This window comes from Mustelus asterias, chromosome 21, assembly GCF_964213995.1.
Source record: "Mustelus asterias chromosome 21, sMusAst1.hap1.1, whole genome shotgun sequence".
In the NCBI taxonomy this organism is placed as follows: domain Eukaryota; kingdom Metazoa; phylum Chordata; class Chondrichthyes; order Carcharhiniformes; family Triakidae; genus Mustelus; species Mustelus asterias.
This window is the reverse complement of record NC_135821.1, coordinates 55,633,890-55,650,436: the sequence shown is the minus strand read 5'-3', so window position 1 is coordinate 55,650,436 and position 16,547 is coordinate 55,633,890. Positions and strand designations below refer to the sequence as shown.

General features: G+C 45.0%; 1 protein-coding gene across 2 annotated transcripts in view; it reads right to left on the bottom strand.

Annotated features, from left to right (window-relative positions):
* Positions 1-4,022: 4,022 nt before the first annotated feature.
* Positions 4,023-16,547, bottom strand: part of srrm1 (serine/arginine repetitive matrix 1) — an 83,745-nt gene continuing 71,220 nt past the window's right edge. For both annotated transcript variants that reach the window (XM_078237917.1, XM_078237922.1), the window contains one exon: positions 4,023-4,803. In XM_078237917.1, the coding sequence (XP_078094043.1) occupies positions 4,741-4,803 (63 nt within the window). In that variant the 3' untranslated portion in view covers positions 4,023-4,740. The remainder of the gene's footprint in view (positions 4,804-16,547) is intronic.

Sequence of the window (16,547 nt, the reverse complement as noted above, 5' to 3'; positions counted from 1 at the left end):
GACAACCCAGCCGTCTGGACTCACAATCACAGCTGCAGAGAATTGTGTCAAACTACTTGACAGCTTCCTACTACCACTACATTCCTATTAACTCCCCCCTACTTGAATGGCTTCCTGTACCACGGTGCCATGGTCAGTTCGTTTGTCCACCTTACAACCCCTGCTTTTATCCCCAAAAGCTGCATTGGACAATTGCAAGGACTGAGGTTCCTCCGCTTCTACCTTCTAGGTTCCTATACTTGTCTCACTCACAGTCACACCCTCCTGTCCCTGACGACCAACCAAGTAAGAAGACCCTAACTTGGGGGTGTGACTGCTTCTTGGAAAGAAAAGTGAACAGGTAACATTCCCCCTCTCTGATGCATCGCATTGTCTGCAGCTCAACCTCCAGCTCACTGACTCTGAGCCGAAGCTCTTCAAGTTCCTGACACTTACTTCTTATTTGCCCTGGGTCATACTGGTGTCCAGGAACTTGCACGTTCTGCAGTCACAACACATTGCCTGCTCTGCTACCTTTATTATGCATTAATTATTTTCTTAATTTACAATTAAGAAACCCTACTACTCCCAAACAGCTTTCATAGAATCCCTACAGTACTGAAGGAGGCCATTCGGTCTATCGGGTCTGTACCGACCATAATCCCACCCAGGCCCTATTCCCGTAACCCACACATTTACCCTGCCAATCCCCCTGACACTAGGGTAAAGTTAGCATGGCCAATCAACCCGCACACCTTTCCTTACGACTACTAATGAAACCTCACAATTACTACTAAATTACCTGAGTTTTGAAAGATAAATAAGCAAATTGATTACCAACCAATCTCTGACCTGCTTCCCTCCTCCCTTCCTGCACCAAATTCTTTCAACCGCCAAATTCTCCAAATTCACGCGCTGGCCCTGATTTTACCGACATGACCGCCCGAGGCATGTACGGTCGTGCCCGAGGCCAACGGGAAATTCCGTTCTGCGAGCCTCGCCCGCCCTGATTTCAGGGCGGGGCCGTGCTGGTAAAATCAGGGCCTCTGTGTCTAGCTGCCCTCAGTGATGAGATGCTGCTACGGGGTGGTTTACTACTGAGAACACCTCATTAGAACAATTGCTGACTGAAGTTGAGGGATACTCATCCACCCATCTGATCACATTCATCTTCTAGGGATCATCATCAAAGTGTAGATGGTGACAATTATTGGTTTTGGAAGGGCTGAAAAGTCAGAGGACAAACATTCAGTTGCTCCAACTCCTGACACCTCTCTCACTTTCAGTCCTTGCTGTTCCACAACTTAATAGAGTTAAAGTTTATTTATTAGTCACAAGTAAGGCTTACATTAACACTGCAATGAAGTTACTATGAAATTCCCCTCGTCGCCACATTCCGGCACTATCCACCTAACTGGCACGTCTTTCAGACTGTGGGAGGAAACCGGAGCACCCAGAGGAAACCTACGCAGACACGGGGAGAATGTGCAAACTTGGTCTAGTTGGACCAAGGAGCGGCACAGGCTTGGAGGGCTGAAGGGCCTGTTTCCTGTGCTGTACTGTTCTTTGTTCTTTGTCCACACACACAGTGACCCAAGCCGGGAATCGAATCCAAGTCCCTGGTGCTGTGAGGCGGCAGTGCGAACCATTGTGCCACCGTGCCACTCCCTTAGTTAGTTAGATCCAGTTGGTTCCTGGATTGTAGCAGGAACTTCTCCAGCAGCAAGTAGCTTTCTTCTGGAAAGATGTCTGAGAGTTTCATTACTAACGGCAGTTTATCATGGAACCCTCCAATACTACTCCTTGTGCTGCTTTAACATTCATTAATGCATTTGATCCGTAAAAGTACTTGCATGGAATGTCTTAGATTGTGACCGAGGAGATATTCGTATGTGGGCAAAAGACTCTGTAGGTTTACATTATATGGTTGGAATGAGGACAGATGGATAGGATGCACTAGATAGATTCTTGCCAAGGGGAACAAACAGCTTTTTATGTAAAGATTTACATTTATTTGCCCACCTCCCTGGCCATTCTGCACCCCAACTAGTGAGATTTTAAACATTTTTTTTAACCATTGTATCGGCACGCCCTCACGGGTCACAGTCAGTACCTTCCTTCGGTGACAGGGGAATAGGACATCCTTCCTTTGTCTCCAATCCAGCAGCAAAAGCTTAGTTGCCTCATTATCGAAACAAGGTGTTTTCCTTTATCCTGCCTGACACAATGATGGATTACCCAATGTATTTTTAATGTAGCTTTAGAATCTTTCTCCTTTGGCAATTTTGTTTAAAGATTAATGTGCCCAAAAGCATCGCCGAGTAATTGACTCTAAATTGTAAGCTTTCAAAACGTGAAAATTTGCCTCAGTTGTATTTCTTCTGCAGGTAATCCCAAATAGCCAAGTGGTGCTAAATACTTCCAGCACCCCTAAGCCTTTTAAGGCCTGCAACAGGACTAATCCTGCATGGTGGGACAGTGATTAGAATCATAGAATCCCTACAGTGCAGAAGGAGGCCATTCAACCCATCGAGTCTGCACCGACCACAATCCCACCCAGGCCCTATCCCCATAACCCCATGCATTTACCCTAGCTAGTCCCCCTGAGACTAAGGGGCAATTTGGCATGGTCAATCCATCTAACCCACATGTTTGGACTACATTAGCACTATTGCCTCACAAAACCAGGGACTTGGGTTCAATTCCGGTCTTGGGTCACTCTCTGTGTGGAGTTTGCACATTCTCCCCGTGTCTGCGTGGGTTTCCTCTGGGTGCTCCTCTGGTTTCCTCCCACAGTCCAAAGATGTGCAGGTTAGGGTACGCTAAATTGTTCCTCAGTGGCCTAGGATGTGTGGATTAGGGGGACAAATACATGAGGTTACAGGGGTAGGGCCTGGGTAAGATGCTCTCTCGAAGAGTCAGTGCAGACTATATGGACTGAATGGCCTCCTTCTGTACTGCAGGGATTCTATGATTCTATGACTGCGAATGCTCTGCAGCAAATTGGAGCACTGTAAATTTTGACCTCAGATGTTGCCTAGATGGTGTGCTCCTTGACATGGATGCAGGAGACATCAGCCACGTTATAACCAGCACGTTTCAATGCTTTTTAACAATTCATTAAACGGTTAGATTCTGTGCCAAGGTCTATAGATTTTGGGTTGGCCCTCTGTTTAAATAATGACTTTTCTGTCAAAATCCAAGAGAAAAGTTTGAATGTGTGAACATAAAAGCTGTAAAAGATGATAAAATCTAAAGTGCGGTAATATCTGGCAAGCAGTCAAAGTCATCACATTTCTTACTTTACAGCAGCCCCTTGAGGAAAAGTGATTGAAATGCTCAGGAGCCTGAAACACACATTCAAAACATCAAATGGAATCTTCCTCAAATTCTACTACAAAGACCTTGTTGGGAATGCACTAGCTCAGATTTTAATGCAAGCTCCATGTATCATCACTCCTGACTTGTGACTTGTCGATAGGTGACTTTGAGTGGTCAGGAGGTAAACAGCTAGCTGCAGAATGCACAGCATGACCTGGCTTGGAGGGGCCCTGGGGCTGGGTGGAAGCTGAAGGGGTGTAAGGGGTGAGTGTTAAAGGACCTATCGGCTTTTAAAACAAATATGATGAAGTCCCAGAAAACAGGTAGATCTTCTAACAAACCTGGCCTCATTGACTCCAAGGATTAACTTTCTAGGGTCAGCGAGCCCGATCCTTTCCTGCGTCGGCCTCCCCCGCGTGAAAATGGTGTCCAATGGTGCCCTTTAAACCGAGGTGGGAAATCTCCCAACTCGATCTATTGGCCTTTGTTGCGAAAATCTAGCCCTTGGTGAATAATTTTAGATTATTATGACCCGGGTTCGATTCCGGGCTTGGGTCACTGCCTGTGCGGAGTCTGCACGTTCTCCCCGTATCTGCATGGGTTTCCTCCGGGTGCTTACCACACTCCAAAGATGTAGGGGTTAGGTGGATTGCTCATGCTAAATTGCCCCTTCATGTCACGGGGATTAACAGGGTAAATTCATGGGGTTACGGGGATAGGGCCTGGGTGGGATTGTTGTAGGTGCAGACTCGATGGCCTGAATGGCCTCCTTCTGCACTGTAGGGACTTTATTCTATTCCACCAATGAAAGTGAACAGTTTCAAAGAGTAAATGCTATAATTTGGTGAATAATCTGTCTGCCGTCAAAACAGACATGATGGACGTCCGTCACCTTGTGCTGGAAGGAAGGAGTATTTTACAATTGCTGCTTTATTTGCATTGGTATTGATGAGCAGATGAACATGCTAAGCAATGTTAAAATGAAGAAAACCTATATGAGTGGATTCCATTGAGATCATGAATGAAAAAGAGAGAACAATAGAAGCTATGTGGCTGTATTTGGAAATCTCTGTGATGACCAATCTGGAGTTGACTCAACTATTCCTAATTACTGATTAAACTATATGAAGACCGGAACTATTACAAATATTTTAGCTCCTTATTTTCAAAATATGATCATCTGCTGCGTTCTTATAGGATTAAGAAATGTTTTTGTAGTCTTATATTTGTATTGTACTTTATGCTATGATACGCTTCATTACAAAGGGGTATAACCTTTACAGATGCTAGTTTGAGAGAATGAATGTCTATTCTTTGAAAAAAGCCAGAGGAAATTGTGAGATTAGAGGGTTTAAAGTAAATTGTTCCTCTTCCAACATCTTTCGGCATTGTTATAGATTTTCTTTCCTTTGAAGATCTTTAGTCAGGCATTGTCTTTCCTCAGGGAAACTTTTTTCTATTCTGATCTATTGATGGAGTAGAGATAAGATACGAGTTCAGCATCTGAAACACATTAGAGAGGACAGGGTTTTAAGTAGTCAGAGGACAATTTGATTTTCAGTCAGGCTTCATAATGACATATGGCAAGAGATTTGTAGCAAATACTTTAAACCTTCAGGTTATCAAAATTGGCCGCAACATAAACAGAAAATGTCGGAAATTCTCAGCAGGTTTGATAGCATCTGTGCAGAGAGGATACAGCCAACGTTTCGAGTCTGGATGCCCCTTATCCTGACTCTCCTAGGAGCATTCATAAAACCTTCCTTTGCGACCAAGTTTTTGGCCACTGCATCTGATAGCTTCTTCTTTGGCTCGGTGTCTATATCTTTCTAATCAGTACCTCAGGATGTTTTTCCATGTTAAAGTACTGTAAAAGTGAAACTTGTTTATAATTAATCACACTCAAGTAGCGATGCCTTGTGCAAGACACTATCCTGGAACGACGGAATCCCTACAGTGCAGAAGGAGGCCATTCGGCCCATCGAACTTGCACCGACGACAATCCCACCCAAGCCCTATCCCCGTAACCCCATGTATTTACCCTGCTACTCCCCCTGAAATTAAGGAGCAATTTAGCATGGCCAATCGACCTAACCCTCACATTTTTAGACTGTGGGAGGAAACCGTAGCAAAGCCACACCAACAGAGAGAGAATGTGCAAATTCCACACAGTGACCCGAGGCTGGAATTGAATCCAGGTCCCTGACACTGTGAGACAGCAATGCTAACCACTGTGCCGCCGTGCCGCTCGATAGAGTTCCAGGTTTGCTGGTAATTGTCTCTGTTAAATGAATTATCTTTGCTGTCTGCAGGGACGTTACTTGAGTACACAGCAAAATATTGGCACAGTCCAAATTACTCTGTGAAATCACCCCTTCTATTAGACAGTCATGGTGGGAGGGGGGTAATTAAAACCACCAGAATGAGGCTTCTCACATTATCAGCTATAAGTATTAACTTGAGCTTCCTTCATGAAGATCAGTATAAATCACCCAGGAACACATTCGAAAAATCTGACTTGTTAAAATGATAATTGTACAGGAACAGCTTGAATTTGTTCAAAATCTTGATGTAAACAAATGCATTGTGGTGGCAATCAGTTAATCATCCTGGATAACTGGTGTGTAAAATTCACTCAATGGCTTGACGCTGCTCAGCTGAAAGGTATATACCAAAACTAATTACGTCAGCAAACTGATGACGCTGTAACATGGATTTTATAGTAGATGGATTTGCAAAACAATATTGTCAGCAATTGGTGCAGAAAGTAAGTACATAGCTTTGGAAAATCTGCTGTTTTTACAATGAGAAAATAGCATCATTTGAGCACCAATGATGCTCGCATTAACAAAATGCAACCATCATATTTTATTAAGTAGACACCCATCCAACTAGGTGTGATCACAAGTAGTTGCTTTGTCATTTTGTGGTGTTTAATATTGCAATGTGAATTTAAAGCTTGTTGGACAGATACAAATTGAAGTGGCATAGTAATAATCCAATCTAAACCAGTATTTATTATGATTCACAAAGAACAGTAAATATGGTTCAATTCTTTATTTCCCTTAAAAAAAATCTAACAGTGGTAGAACAATCATATTAAAGCTAATAAGACCCTCGTCAGACCCCACTTGGAGTACTGTGCTCAGTTCTGGTCGCCTCATTACAGGAGGGATGTGGAAATTATTGGAAGGGTGCAGAGAAGATTTACAAGGATGTTGCCTGGATTGGTTGACATGCCTTATGAGGATAGGTTGAGGGAGCTCAGTCTTTTCTCCTTGGAGAGACAAAGGATGACAGGTGACCTGATAGAGGTGTACAAGATATTGAGGGGTATAGATCGGGTGGATTCTCGGAGGCTTTTTCCCAGGGCTGAAATGGCTGCTACGAGAGGACACAGGTTTAAGGTGCTGGGGAATAGGTACAGAGGAGATGTCAGGGGTAAGTTTTTCACTCAGAGGGTGGTGGGTGAGTGAAATCGGCTGCCGTCAGTGGTGGTGGAGGCAAACCCGATAGGGTCTTTTAAGAGGCTTCTGGATGAGTACATGGGACTTAATAGGATTGAGGGTTATAGGTAAGCCTATATATAAGCCTAGGTAGGTAGGGACATGACCGGCGCAACTTGTGGGCCGAAGGGCCTGTTTGTGCTGTATTTTTCCTATGTTCTATGTTCTAATACCACTTTACATTAGCTTGGAAAAATTTGTGTGTAACCAGCATGGTATCATGTTCAAACAGAAAATCTATCAAGCAGTCACTGACTCATCCCTTCTCCATAATTAAAAAGTATCTGCTGAAAACATTTCAGACAATTAACGTTATTCTATGTGTAGCCCATGCAGGATACTCACCTCGAGTTTAGATTCATCATAGAATCATAGAATCCCTACAGTGCAGAAGGAGGCCATTCGGCCCATCGAGTCTGCACCGACCACAATCCCACCCAGGCCCTACCCCCACATATTTTACCCGCTAATCCCTCTAACCTACGCATCTCAGGACTCGAAGGGGCAATTTTTTTTAACCTGGCCAATCAACCTAACCCGCACATCTTTGGACTGTGGGAGGAAACCGGAGCACCCGGAGGAAACCCACGCAGACACGAGGAGAATGTGCAAACTCCACACAGACAGTGACCCGAGTCGGGAATCGAACCCGGGACCCTGGAGCTGTGAAGCAGCAGTGCTAACCACTGTGCTACCGTGCCGCCCCATCGACTACTATAAGTAGACCTTATGTCCCTTAGTTTGCATCATTTTGTACCCAATATCTAGATAATTGTAGTGAGTGAGACACAGGAGAATTCTCGTCAGTGCTATTCAACTTATTGAAATATATTAAAGTTTTAAAGTTTTTTATTTATTAGTCACAAGTAGGCTTACATTAACACTGCAATGAAGCTACTGTGAAAATCCCCTAGTCGCCACACTCTGGTGCTTGTTCGGGGTACACTGAGGGAGAATTTAGCACAGCCAATGCACCTAACCAGCACGTCTTTCAGACTGTGAGAGGAAACTGGAGCACCCGGAGGAAACCCACGCAGACACGGGGAGAACATGCAGATTTCGCACAGACCCAAGTCGGGAATCGAACCTGGGTCCCTGGCGCTGTCAGGCAGCCACCATGCTGCCTTCATATGTTGTCATGTGATCAAATGGCTGAAGAATATACATTATATCAGACCATCATACAAAGAATAAACTGACAGATTGATCGGGCTCTTCTGAACTACCCCTCAACACAAAAATGTCTAAAGGGACGCTGCAGCTACATTTTAATATAGGAATGCTCCAACACAGAACCCTCTGATTGGTTACATTCTCTTTGCTAACTACTTGCTGCAACTCAAGTTTAAGTATAGATCTACAATTCTTTTGTTGCATCAAAACAAAGGGAATCGAAAAATAAAAATAAAACTACATTTAAATGGATAAACACTCAAGGGATGCAAAATGCAATTTGCTTACACTAACTGCCTAACAGATGTGTGCTACGTACAACCCCAAAGGATGCTAGAAATTGAATGTAATGAATTGTCTCCTTTCTGAGAATCTCGCTGATCCGCTTTGACCCGGTTGATCGTTTTGTGATTGCAGCAAATTAATCCTTCGTTCGGCCAACAATCAAGTATATTGCTGAGGAGAAAACGTTAATTATTTGATAACCCTGCAGACATTAGGACATTAATCATCTTTTTATCCCACAAGAACGATGTACAGAACCATGGTTAGATCACACTTGGAGTATTGTGAACAATTCTGGTCTCCGTTTTACAAAGATTATAAAGAGTCACTTGGAAAGGTACAAAATAGTTACTGGACTGATAACATCACTGCAAAGTTATACCAATTAGGAATGATTAAACAGGCTAAAGAGAAGACAGAGGGGTAATCTGATAGGTCTTCAAGATTATAAAGACTTTTTGATAGAGTAGATATAGAAAAGAGGCTTCCTCCTGCGCATTAACCAGGGGTTGTAAGTATAGGATTAATACATCCAATATTTGGGAGAAATGCCTTTACCCAGAGAAAGGTGAAAGTCTGAAACTCGCTGTCTCAGGGAGTAGCTAAACTGAATAACATCGATGCACTTAAGGGGGAACTAGATATGCACACGAGGGATTAAAAAGAGAAATATTAATGAAATTAGATGAATAGGTGTGTGAGGAGTCTTGTGCCCCGATGATTCTACTCAGAGGCTGTTCTCCCCATGTCTGCGTGGGTTTCCTCCTACACTCCGAAGATGTGCGCGATAGGTTAAATTCTCCCTTCGTGTCAGGAGGATTAGCAGGATAAATATTTGGGGTTACGCGGATAGGGCCTGGGTGGGATTGTTGCTGGTGTAGGCTCGATGGACCGAATGGCCTCCTTCTGCACTGTAGGGATTCCATGACACTCAGAGGCTGCAGAGATTACTTCCCAGGAGATCAATTTTGAATTCCTAAAGACTCCAGTTCAGTGCTGGTGGTTTGACGACACTGCTCATCAAACTTTGTCAATTCAAGTTGTGAAAAGATTATTACAGAATCAAATCACCCACCGGAAGAATCAGTTCAAATTTGTTGTAAACCCAAAAGCCATCATAATTTTGAAGTCCAATATTATCCCTTTGAAAATTGAACACAAAGAAAGGTGTTAAGGGCGGCACGGTGACACAGTGGTTAGCACTGCTGCCTCACAACATTAAGGTCCCGGGTTCGATTCCCGGCTTGGGTCACTGTCTGTGTGGAATTTGCACATTCTCCCCGTGTCTGCGTGGGTTTTCTCCGGGTGCTCTTGTTTCCTCCCACAGTCCAAAGATGTGCGGGTTAGGTGGATTGGCCATGCTGAATTGCCCCTTGGTGTTAGGAGGGCTAGCTAGGGTAAATGCATGGGGTTATGTGGATAGGGCCTGGGTGGGATTGTGGTTGGCGCAGGCTCGATGGGCCGAATGGCCTCCTCCTGCACTGTAGGATTCTATGATTCTATGAAGCAGTTTAGTTGGCTAATTTCTCGTCATTCTGTCTGGGTTTTAAGATTAACTTTGCTTGAAGATTGGTGCATTTGATATGAAAGGTCTACTCTTGGAGCAGTGGCTGAGGTTGTTGATGCAAGGAAGCTAAATTATCATTGAATTTAGTAATTAACAGCGACTGGGCGATCCTGACTAATGGCTAATTCAGCTCCCTCATAATCAATACATTCCCTGGCATTTTACTATCAGTGTTAACCATAATGTTTTGCATTGATTTTATTATTAACAATAATCCCTACAGTGTGACTGCATCTGTAAATACTTTTGTTGTTTTTAGTTACCACAGATATATCTCTTAATCAACCATATTCTATGACATGTTGTTGCCAAAAGGTTAACACGGAATTATTTTGACTCTTGCTTGGTGTGTTGACTCCCTGATGCGGGTGCAAAGACCATTTCAGAAAGGGGATAGAATATTCTGCAGGGTGAAGGGAGGTGCACACACAGTGCAAAGATCATAGAATCATAGAATCCTACAGTGCAGAAGGAGGCCATTCGGCCCATCGAGCCTGTACCGACAACAATCCAACCCAGGCCCTATCCCTGTAACCCCATGCATTTACCCTAGCTAGCCCCCCTGACACTGAGGGGCAATTTAGCATGGCCAATCCATCCCGCACATCTTTGGACTGTGGAAGGAAACTGCAGCACCCGGAGAAAACGCACGCAGACACGGGGAGAATGTGCAAACTCCACACAGACAGAGTCCCAAACCGGGAATCGAACCCGGGTCCCTGGCGCTGTGAAGCAGCGGTGCTAACCAGGAACTCGTTCAATGGAGTTAGGGAAGGAGTTAAAATGTAAGACCGTGAAGATAGTAATGTCTGGCTTACTCTCTGTGCCATGTGCTAGTGCGAGTAGATATTGGGAGACAGGGAGAGCCGTGTGTGGTTTGGGGCATGGTGCATGAGGCAGGGCATCAGCTTCTTGAGACGTTAGGACCAGTTCTGGGGCCAGAGAAGCCTATGTAAAAAGGACAGGTTGAACTTCAGCAGGCCAGGAAGGGGAGGTTTATTAGTGTGGTTGGGTAGGGAGATAGGCACCAGCATATAGAAGTAGAAAAGAGGAATAAGTTGCATAAATGTGGGAAAGTGTTGGATAGTACTAGGGAAGGAAGTAGTCCCATATTAAACTGCTGAAGGAGGACTACAAGGAATCCAATGACAGGTTTAGAGTGTGTGTATGTAAACACAAAGTGTGCTGAACATGTTTGGTGAGTTACAAGCACAAATAGTCATGTGGGAATATGATGTAACAATTATGGAAATGTGGATACAGAGAATCATAGAATCCCTAGTGCAGAAGGAGGCCATTTGACCTATCGAGCCTGCCCAGACAACAATCCTACTCAGCCCCTATATAAGTAGGCTTACATTAACATTGCAATGAAGTTACTGTGAAAATCCCCGAGTCGCCACACTCCGGTGCCTGTTCGGGTACACTGAGGGAGAATTTAGCATGGCCAATGCACCTAACCAGCATGTCTTTCGGACTGTGGGAGGAAACAGGAGAACCCGGAGGAAACCCACACAGACACGGGGAGAACGTGCGGACTCTGCACAGACAGAAACCCAAGTCAGGAATCGAACCCAGGTTCCTGGCGCTGTGAGGGAGCAGTGGTAACCACTGTACCACCGTGCTGCCAAGAAACACACTGTAGTGTTTGAAAAAGAGGATGTCGATGGAGCAGGGTGGGGGGTGGACAAAGACAGAAATATATTTGGGTAGCATAGAGAAGCACAAGTGTTTTCCATAGGCCTTTATATAGAGAGAGGAGCAAATCTGCAAGGAAATCACTGATACATTTTTTAGAATTCATTTTCTGGGACGTGGGTGTGGCTCACAAAAGAGAAAAGGCTTATCAAAGACTCGATGGGCTGAATGGCCTCCTTCAGCACTGTTGGGATTCCATGGTTGTGGTCTCAAATCACCACATCAACTTAGCTCATTGGCACAACTCTGGCTTCTCAGTCATCATGGTTGTGGGTTCAAGCCCCATTACAGCACATTATCTAATCACATTTCAGTGCAGTATGGAGGACGTGCTGCATCTGCTACTGTCTTTTGGATGAGGTATTGGACCTCTTTGGTTTAAAATGAGTCCGGGCAACCACCTCTGGTTACGACCAAAGTTTCTGACGTAAATCTGATAATCCGGTTTGAACTGCCTCTCTTTGGTGTGGTCGTCATGTCCCTCCTTCTGCTTCTCTTGTCCCCTGATCACTTTGCTGTGGGTTCTGGATGACAGTAAGAAGTCTCACAACACCAGGTTAAAGTCCAACAGGTTTATTTGGTCGCAAAAGCCACTAACTTTCAGAGCGCTCGCTGCTTCTTGGAGCAAATAAACCTGTTGGACTTTAACCTGGTGTTGTGAGACTTCTTACTGCGTTTACCCGAGTCCAACGCCGGCATCTCCACATCAAGTTCTGAATGAAACAGATCCAGGTGAGACTTCAGCTTTCTACCAAACAACAATTCCACTGGAGAGAGCCCAGTTGTGGATTGTGGTGTGATGAGGTACAGAAATAAAAATCTTGAGAGCTTTGTTTTCAAAGTATCACCTGCCATTCTCTCCAATTCCTCCTTCAGAGTTTGAACAGCTCGATCTGCCAAACCATTCGAAGTAAGAGTTTTAACAACACCAGGTTAAAGACACCACTTTAACAACACCACTTTAATCTGGTGTTGTTAAAACTCTTACTGTGTTTACCCCAGTCCAACGCCGGCATCTCCACATCATGAAAACCATTCGAAGCCAGATGGAATGGTGCAGTACGCAGATACCGTGCGCCATTCTTTTGTATGAATTCTTGAAATATTCACTTGCAAATCTAGTGCCACTCTCCAAAACAAGCGAATCTGGTAGACCATTGGGTTGCATAAATTTGACATTTTTTAGTTTATTCATTAGTGTCACAAGCAGGCCTACATTAACACTGCAATTAAATTACTGTGAAAATCCCCTCATCCCCACACTCTGCCACACTGAGTGAGAATTTAGCACGGCCAATGCACCTGACCAGCACATCATAGAATCCTTACAGTGCAGAAGGAAGCCATTCGGCCCATCGAGTCTGCACCGACCCACAGTCCCACCCAGGCCCTATTCCCGTAACCCCACATATTTACCCTGCTAATTCCCTGATACTGGGGTCAATTTAGCCTAACCTAACCCACACATCTTTGGACTGTGGGAGGATACTGGAGCACCTGGAGGAAACCCACGCAGACACGGGGAGAATGTACAAACTCCGCACAGTGATCCAAGCCGGGAATTGAACCCGGGTCTTTGGCACTGTGAGGCAGCAGTGCTAACCACTGTGCCACCGTGCCACCCACATAGCTTCTCAATTGTCACAGGAGCTGTAATAATACTCATGATATGTGCTCCAACCATTTTGAATGCGTATCTACGACAACCAAAAACATGTGGCTCATGATAGGGAACACAAAGTCCACATGCAGTCTGGACCACGGCCAATCAGGCCACTCCCAAGAATGAACTGGTGCCGGTGGTACCATCTTCTAGTTAATCTGACATGCCCAACAGGATTCCATCTTTTTCTCCAAGTCCAGATTCATATTAGGCCACCAAACATATGTCCTGGCTAGACTTTCGATTCTAGAAGCACCTGGATGAACCTCATAAATTTAATCCTAACTTGTGAACAACCAGGGTGCGGAACAAGAACAGAGAATGGTGGAAAATCTCAGCAGGTCTGACAGCATCTGTGGAGAGAGAATAGAGCCAATGTTTTGAGTCGGGATGACCCTTCGTCAGGGCTTGGGGGCTTTGCAAGGGGTGTTTCCTCAGGGGGTAGAATGACCACGCTTGACCCCCACTGTATGCATCCATCTTGCACACTTAACTCATCCCTACGCTTCACATAAGGTTCATCATCTTCTATGAAAAACAGATGCTAGAATCTGAAACAAAAACAGAAAATGCTGGAAAATCTCAGCAGGTCTGACAGCATCTGTGGGGAGGGAATAGAGCCAACATTTCGAGTCTGGATGACCCTTCGTCAAAGAGTCATCTAGACTCAAAACGTTGGCTCTACTCTCTCCACAGATGCTGTCAGACCCTGCTGAGATTCTCCAGCATTTTTCTGTTTTTGTTTCATCTTCTGCGATAGTTGGCCATCCTTGCACCAAAAATCTTTTAACTTGCGACAGACCAGGATCTCTGTCCATCCATCCACTGCTTTATCAGCTTTGTGCTTACTGGAGAATGTGCAAGTCTCTCAAGTAAGAAAATTGTCTCAGGAGGGCACAACACCTTGGGTGGCAAAACCGGTAAAGGGGGATGACTTAACATGTCCGCATTTGCATTGCCTTTCCCTGCTCTGAGCTGTCTCGAGAACGTGTTGCTGATTGAAGCTTCTTCCAATTTAAATGGTCTTGCTCAGCCTTCGCCTGATCTTCGCACCCTTGCATTTCTTTGCTAAATGTCACCTCTTGTTGCACTGGTGACAAACAGCATCCATAAATTAGCAATGATTCGCGTAGTGTGGCCCACCACACCGCTACCTTCACGTTTTTGCTTGCAACCTTTTACTTCATTTGATGTAGCTCCCCCCACGTGGGCACCAACATTAGCCTTATGAATATCTTTAGCTTTATTGGCAGCTATTTCCAAGCCCTGCCAAATTTCTAGAGCCTCCTTAAATGTCAGTGTGGCTTCCCCCAACAACTAACACTGAATGTTGTCCTCCTTAATGCCGCGGAACGCCTATCTCCGAGCACATCTTCTAAAACTGCTCCGGAATCAGAGTGCTCTGAAAGCTGGCATAATCCTGCCACAAAATTAGCCACTGATTAACCTGCTTTTCGAAAATGGCCATGTGATTTGAATCTTTGAACAATCATCGAGGGCTTTGGGTTATGGTGATTCTGGACCAGAGCAGCTAAATCCGCAAATGAAATCTTCCCTGGCTTCTGTGGCGTAGCCAGATTCCTCATCAACTTATAAGTCTTTGCCCCACACACACTCAGGAGAATCAAGTGCTGCTTCTCCCCATCTTCTTTGCCATTTGATAAAAAATGCTGCACCCTCTCCACGTATTCATCCCAGTCCTCGCTTCTCCCATCCAACTCACCAACTGCCCCAGAGTCAGGTTGCTGCTAAATTTAAATTCCATCGAATGAACCCACAATGAAAACTAGTTACTCGCTGAATGCAATCTTATGTTGCCACACTGGACGTTGAAAAACTTTTGTTTTCTCCTCATCGCCAGAAAGATGTGGTGGCTCAAGATCACAAACAAGATGGTCGAGTGCATTGTTTAAAAAAAGAAAATTTTAAAATATAAATAATAGTTTAGCAATAACACGGTGGCACAGTGGTTAGCACAGTGCCAGGAACCCAGGTTCAATTCCTGGCTTGCGTCACTGTTGGAGTCTGCGCGTTCTCCCGTGTCTGCGTGGGTTTCCTCCGGGTGCCCTGGTTTCCTCCCACATTCTGAAAGACGTGCTGGTTAGGCGCATTGGCCATGCTAAATTCTCCCTCAGTGTACCCGAACAGGAGCCAGAGTGTGGCGACTAGGGGATTTTCACAGTAACTTCATTGCAGTGTTAATGTAAGCCTACTTGTGACACTGATAAATAGAAAAACTTTTTAAAAACTTAAATGGGTGCATTGCAGGCGGCACGGTGGCACAATGGTTAGCACTGCTGCCTCACAGTGCCAGGGACCCGGGTTCAATTCCAGCCTCGGTCTGTGGAGTGTGCACATTCTCCCCATGTCTGTGTGGGTTTCCTCCGGGTGCTCCGGTTTCCTCCCACAGTCCAATGATGTTCGGATTAGGTGGATTGGCCATGATAAATTGCCCCCTAGTGTCAGAGGAACTAGCAAGGTTATGGGGATAAGGCCTGGGTGGTCTTGTTTTTGGTGTAGGCTCACCGGGCCGCGTGGCCCCTTTCTGGACTGTAAAGATTCTATGAGTCTATGATGATAACAGTCACTCAGCGGAACAGTAATGACTATGAAAATAAGAGCATTAGTAAAACAGGTCTTGCTTACAGGTCACCCTCTTGCAGACTGTAAAAACCCGCCAAAGCCTGCACATTCTCAGAACCCTCAACAGACGCCAATAAAACAACCGGCAAAAAGGCTTATAAGAACACTCTGTACTCAACATGGCACTCTGTAACAATCATGTTTATGATCTGGTACACAAGAAATATCAAGTAATTGTGTGATCGTCATGGTAAATGTGCCGAGTCTATTTTCCCAGATTGGAACAACAAAAGACTGAGGCTGGAATGCAGCAAACGGAGATTAGGGCTGGGTGCCAAATCATAGAATCTTACAGTGCTGAAGGAGGTCATTCAGCCCATTGTGTCTGCACCGACCACAATCCCACCAGGGCCTATTCCCGTAACCTCACATATTTACCCTGCTAATCCCCCTGACACTAAGGGGCAATTTAGCACGGCCAATCAACCTGACCCGCACATCTTTGGACTGTGGGAGGAAACCCATGCAGACAGGGGGAGAATGTGCAAACTCCACACAGACAGTGACCCAAGCCGGGAATCGAACCCGGGTCCCTGGCGCTGTGAGGCAGCAGTGCTAACCACTGTGCCGCCCACGCTCTCTGAGCTCGTTGCAGCAGGAGCATGGCGTGATCGCCGGTTAAGATCGTTCCCTCAGTAACAGCATTTTTGTGAGATTATAGAACACATTTCACTTTATTCTACACATTAGGTGCCTCGTGTATTTATTGGTA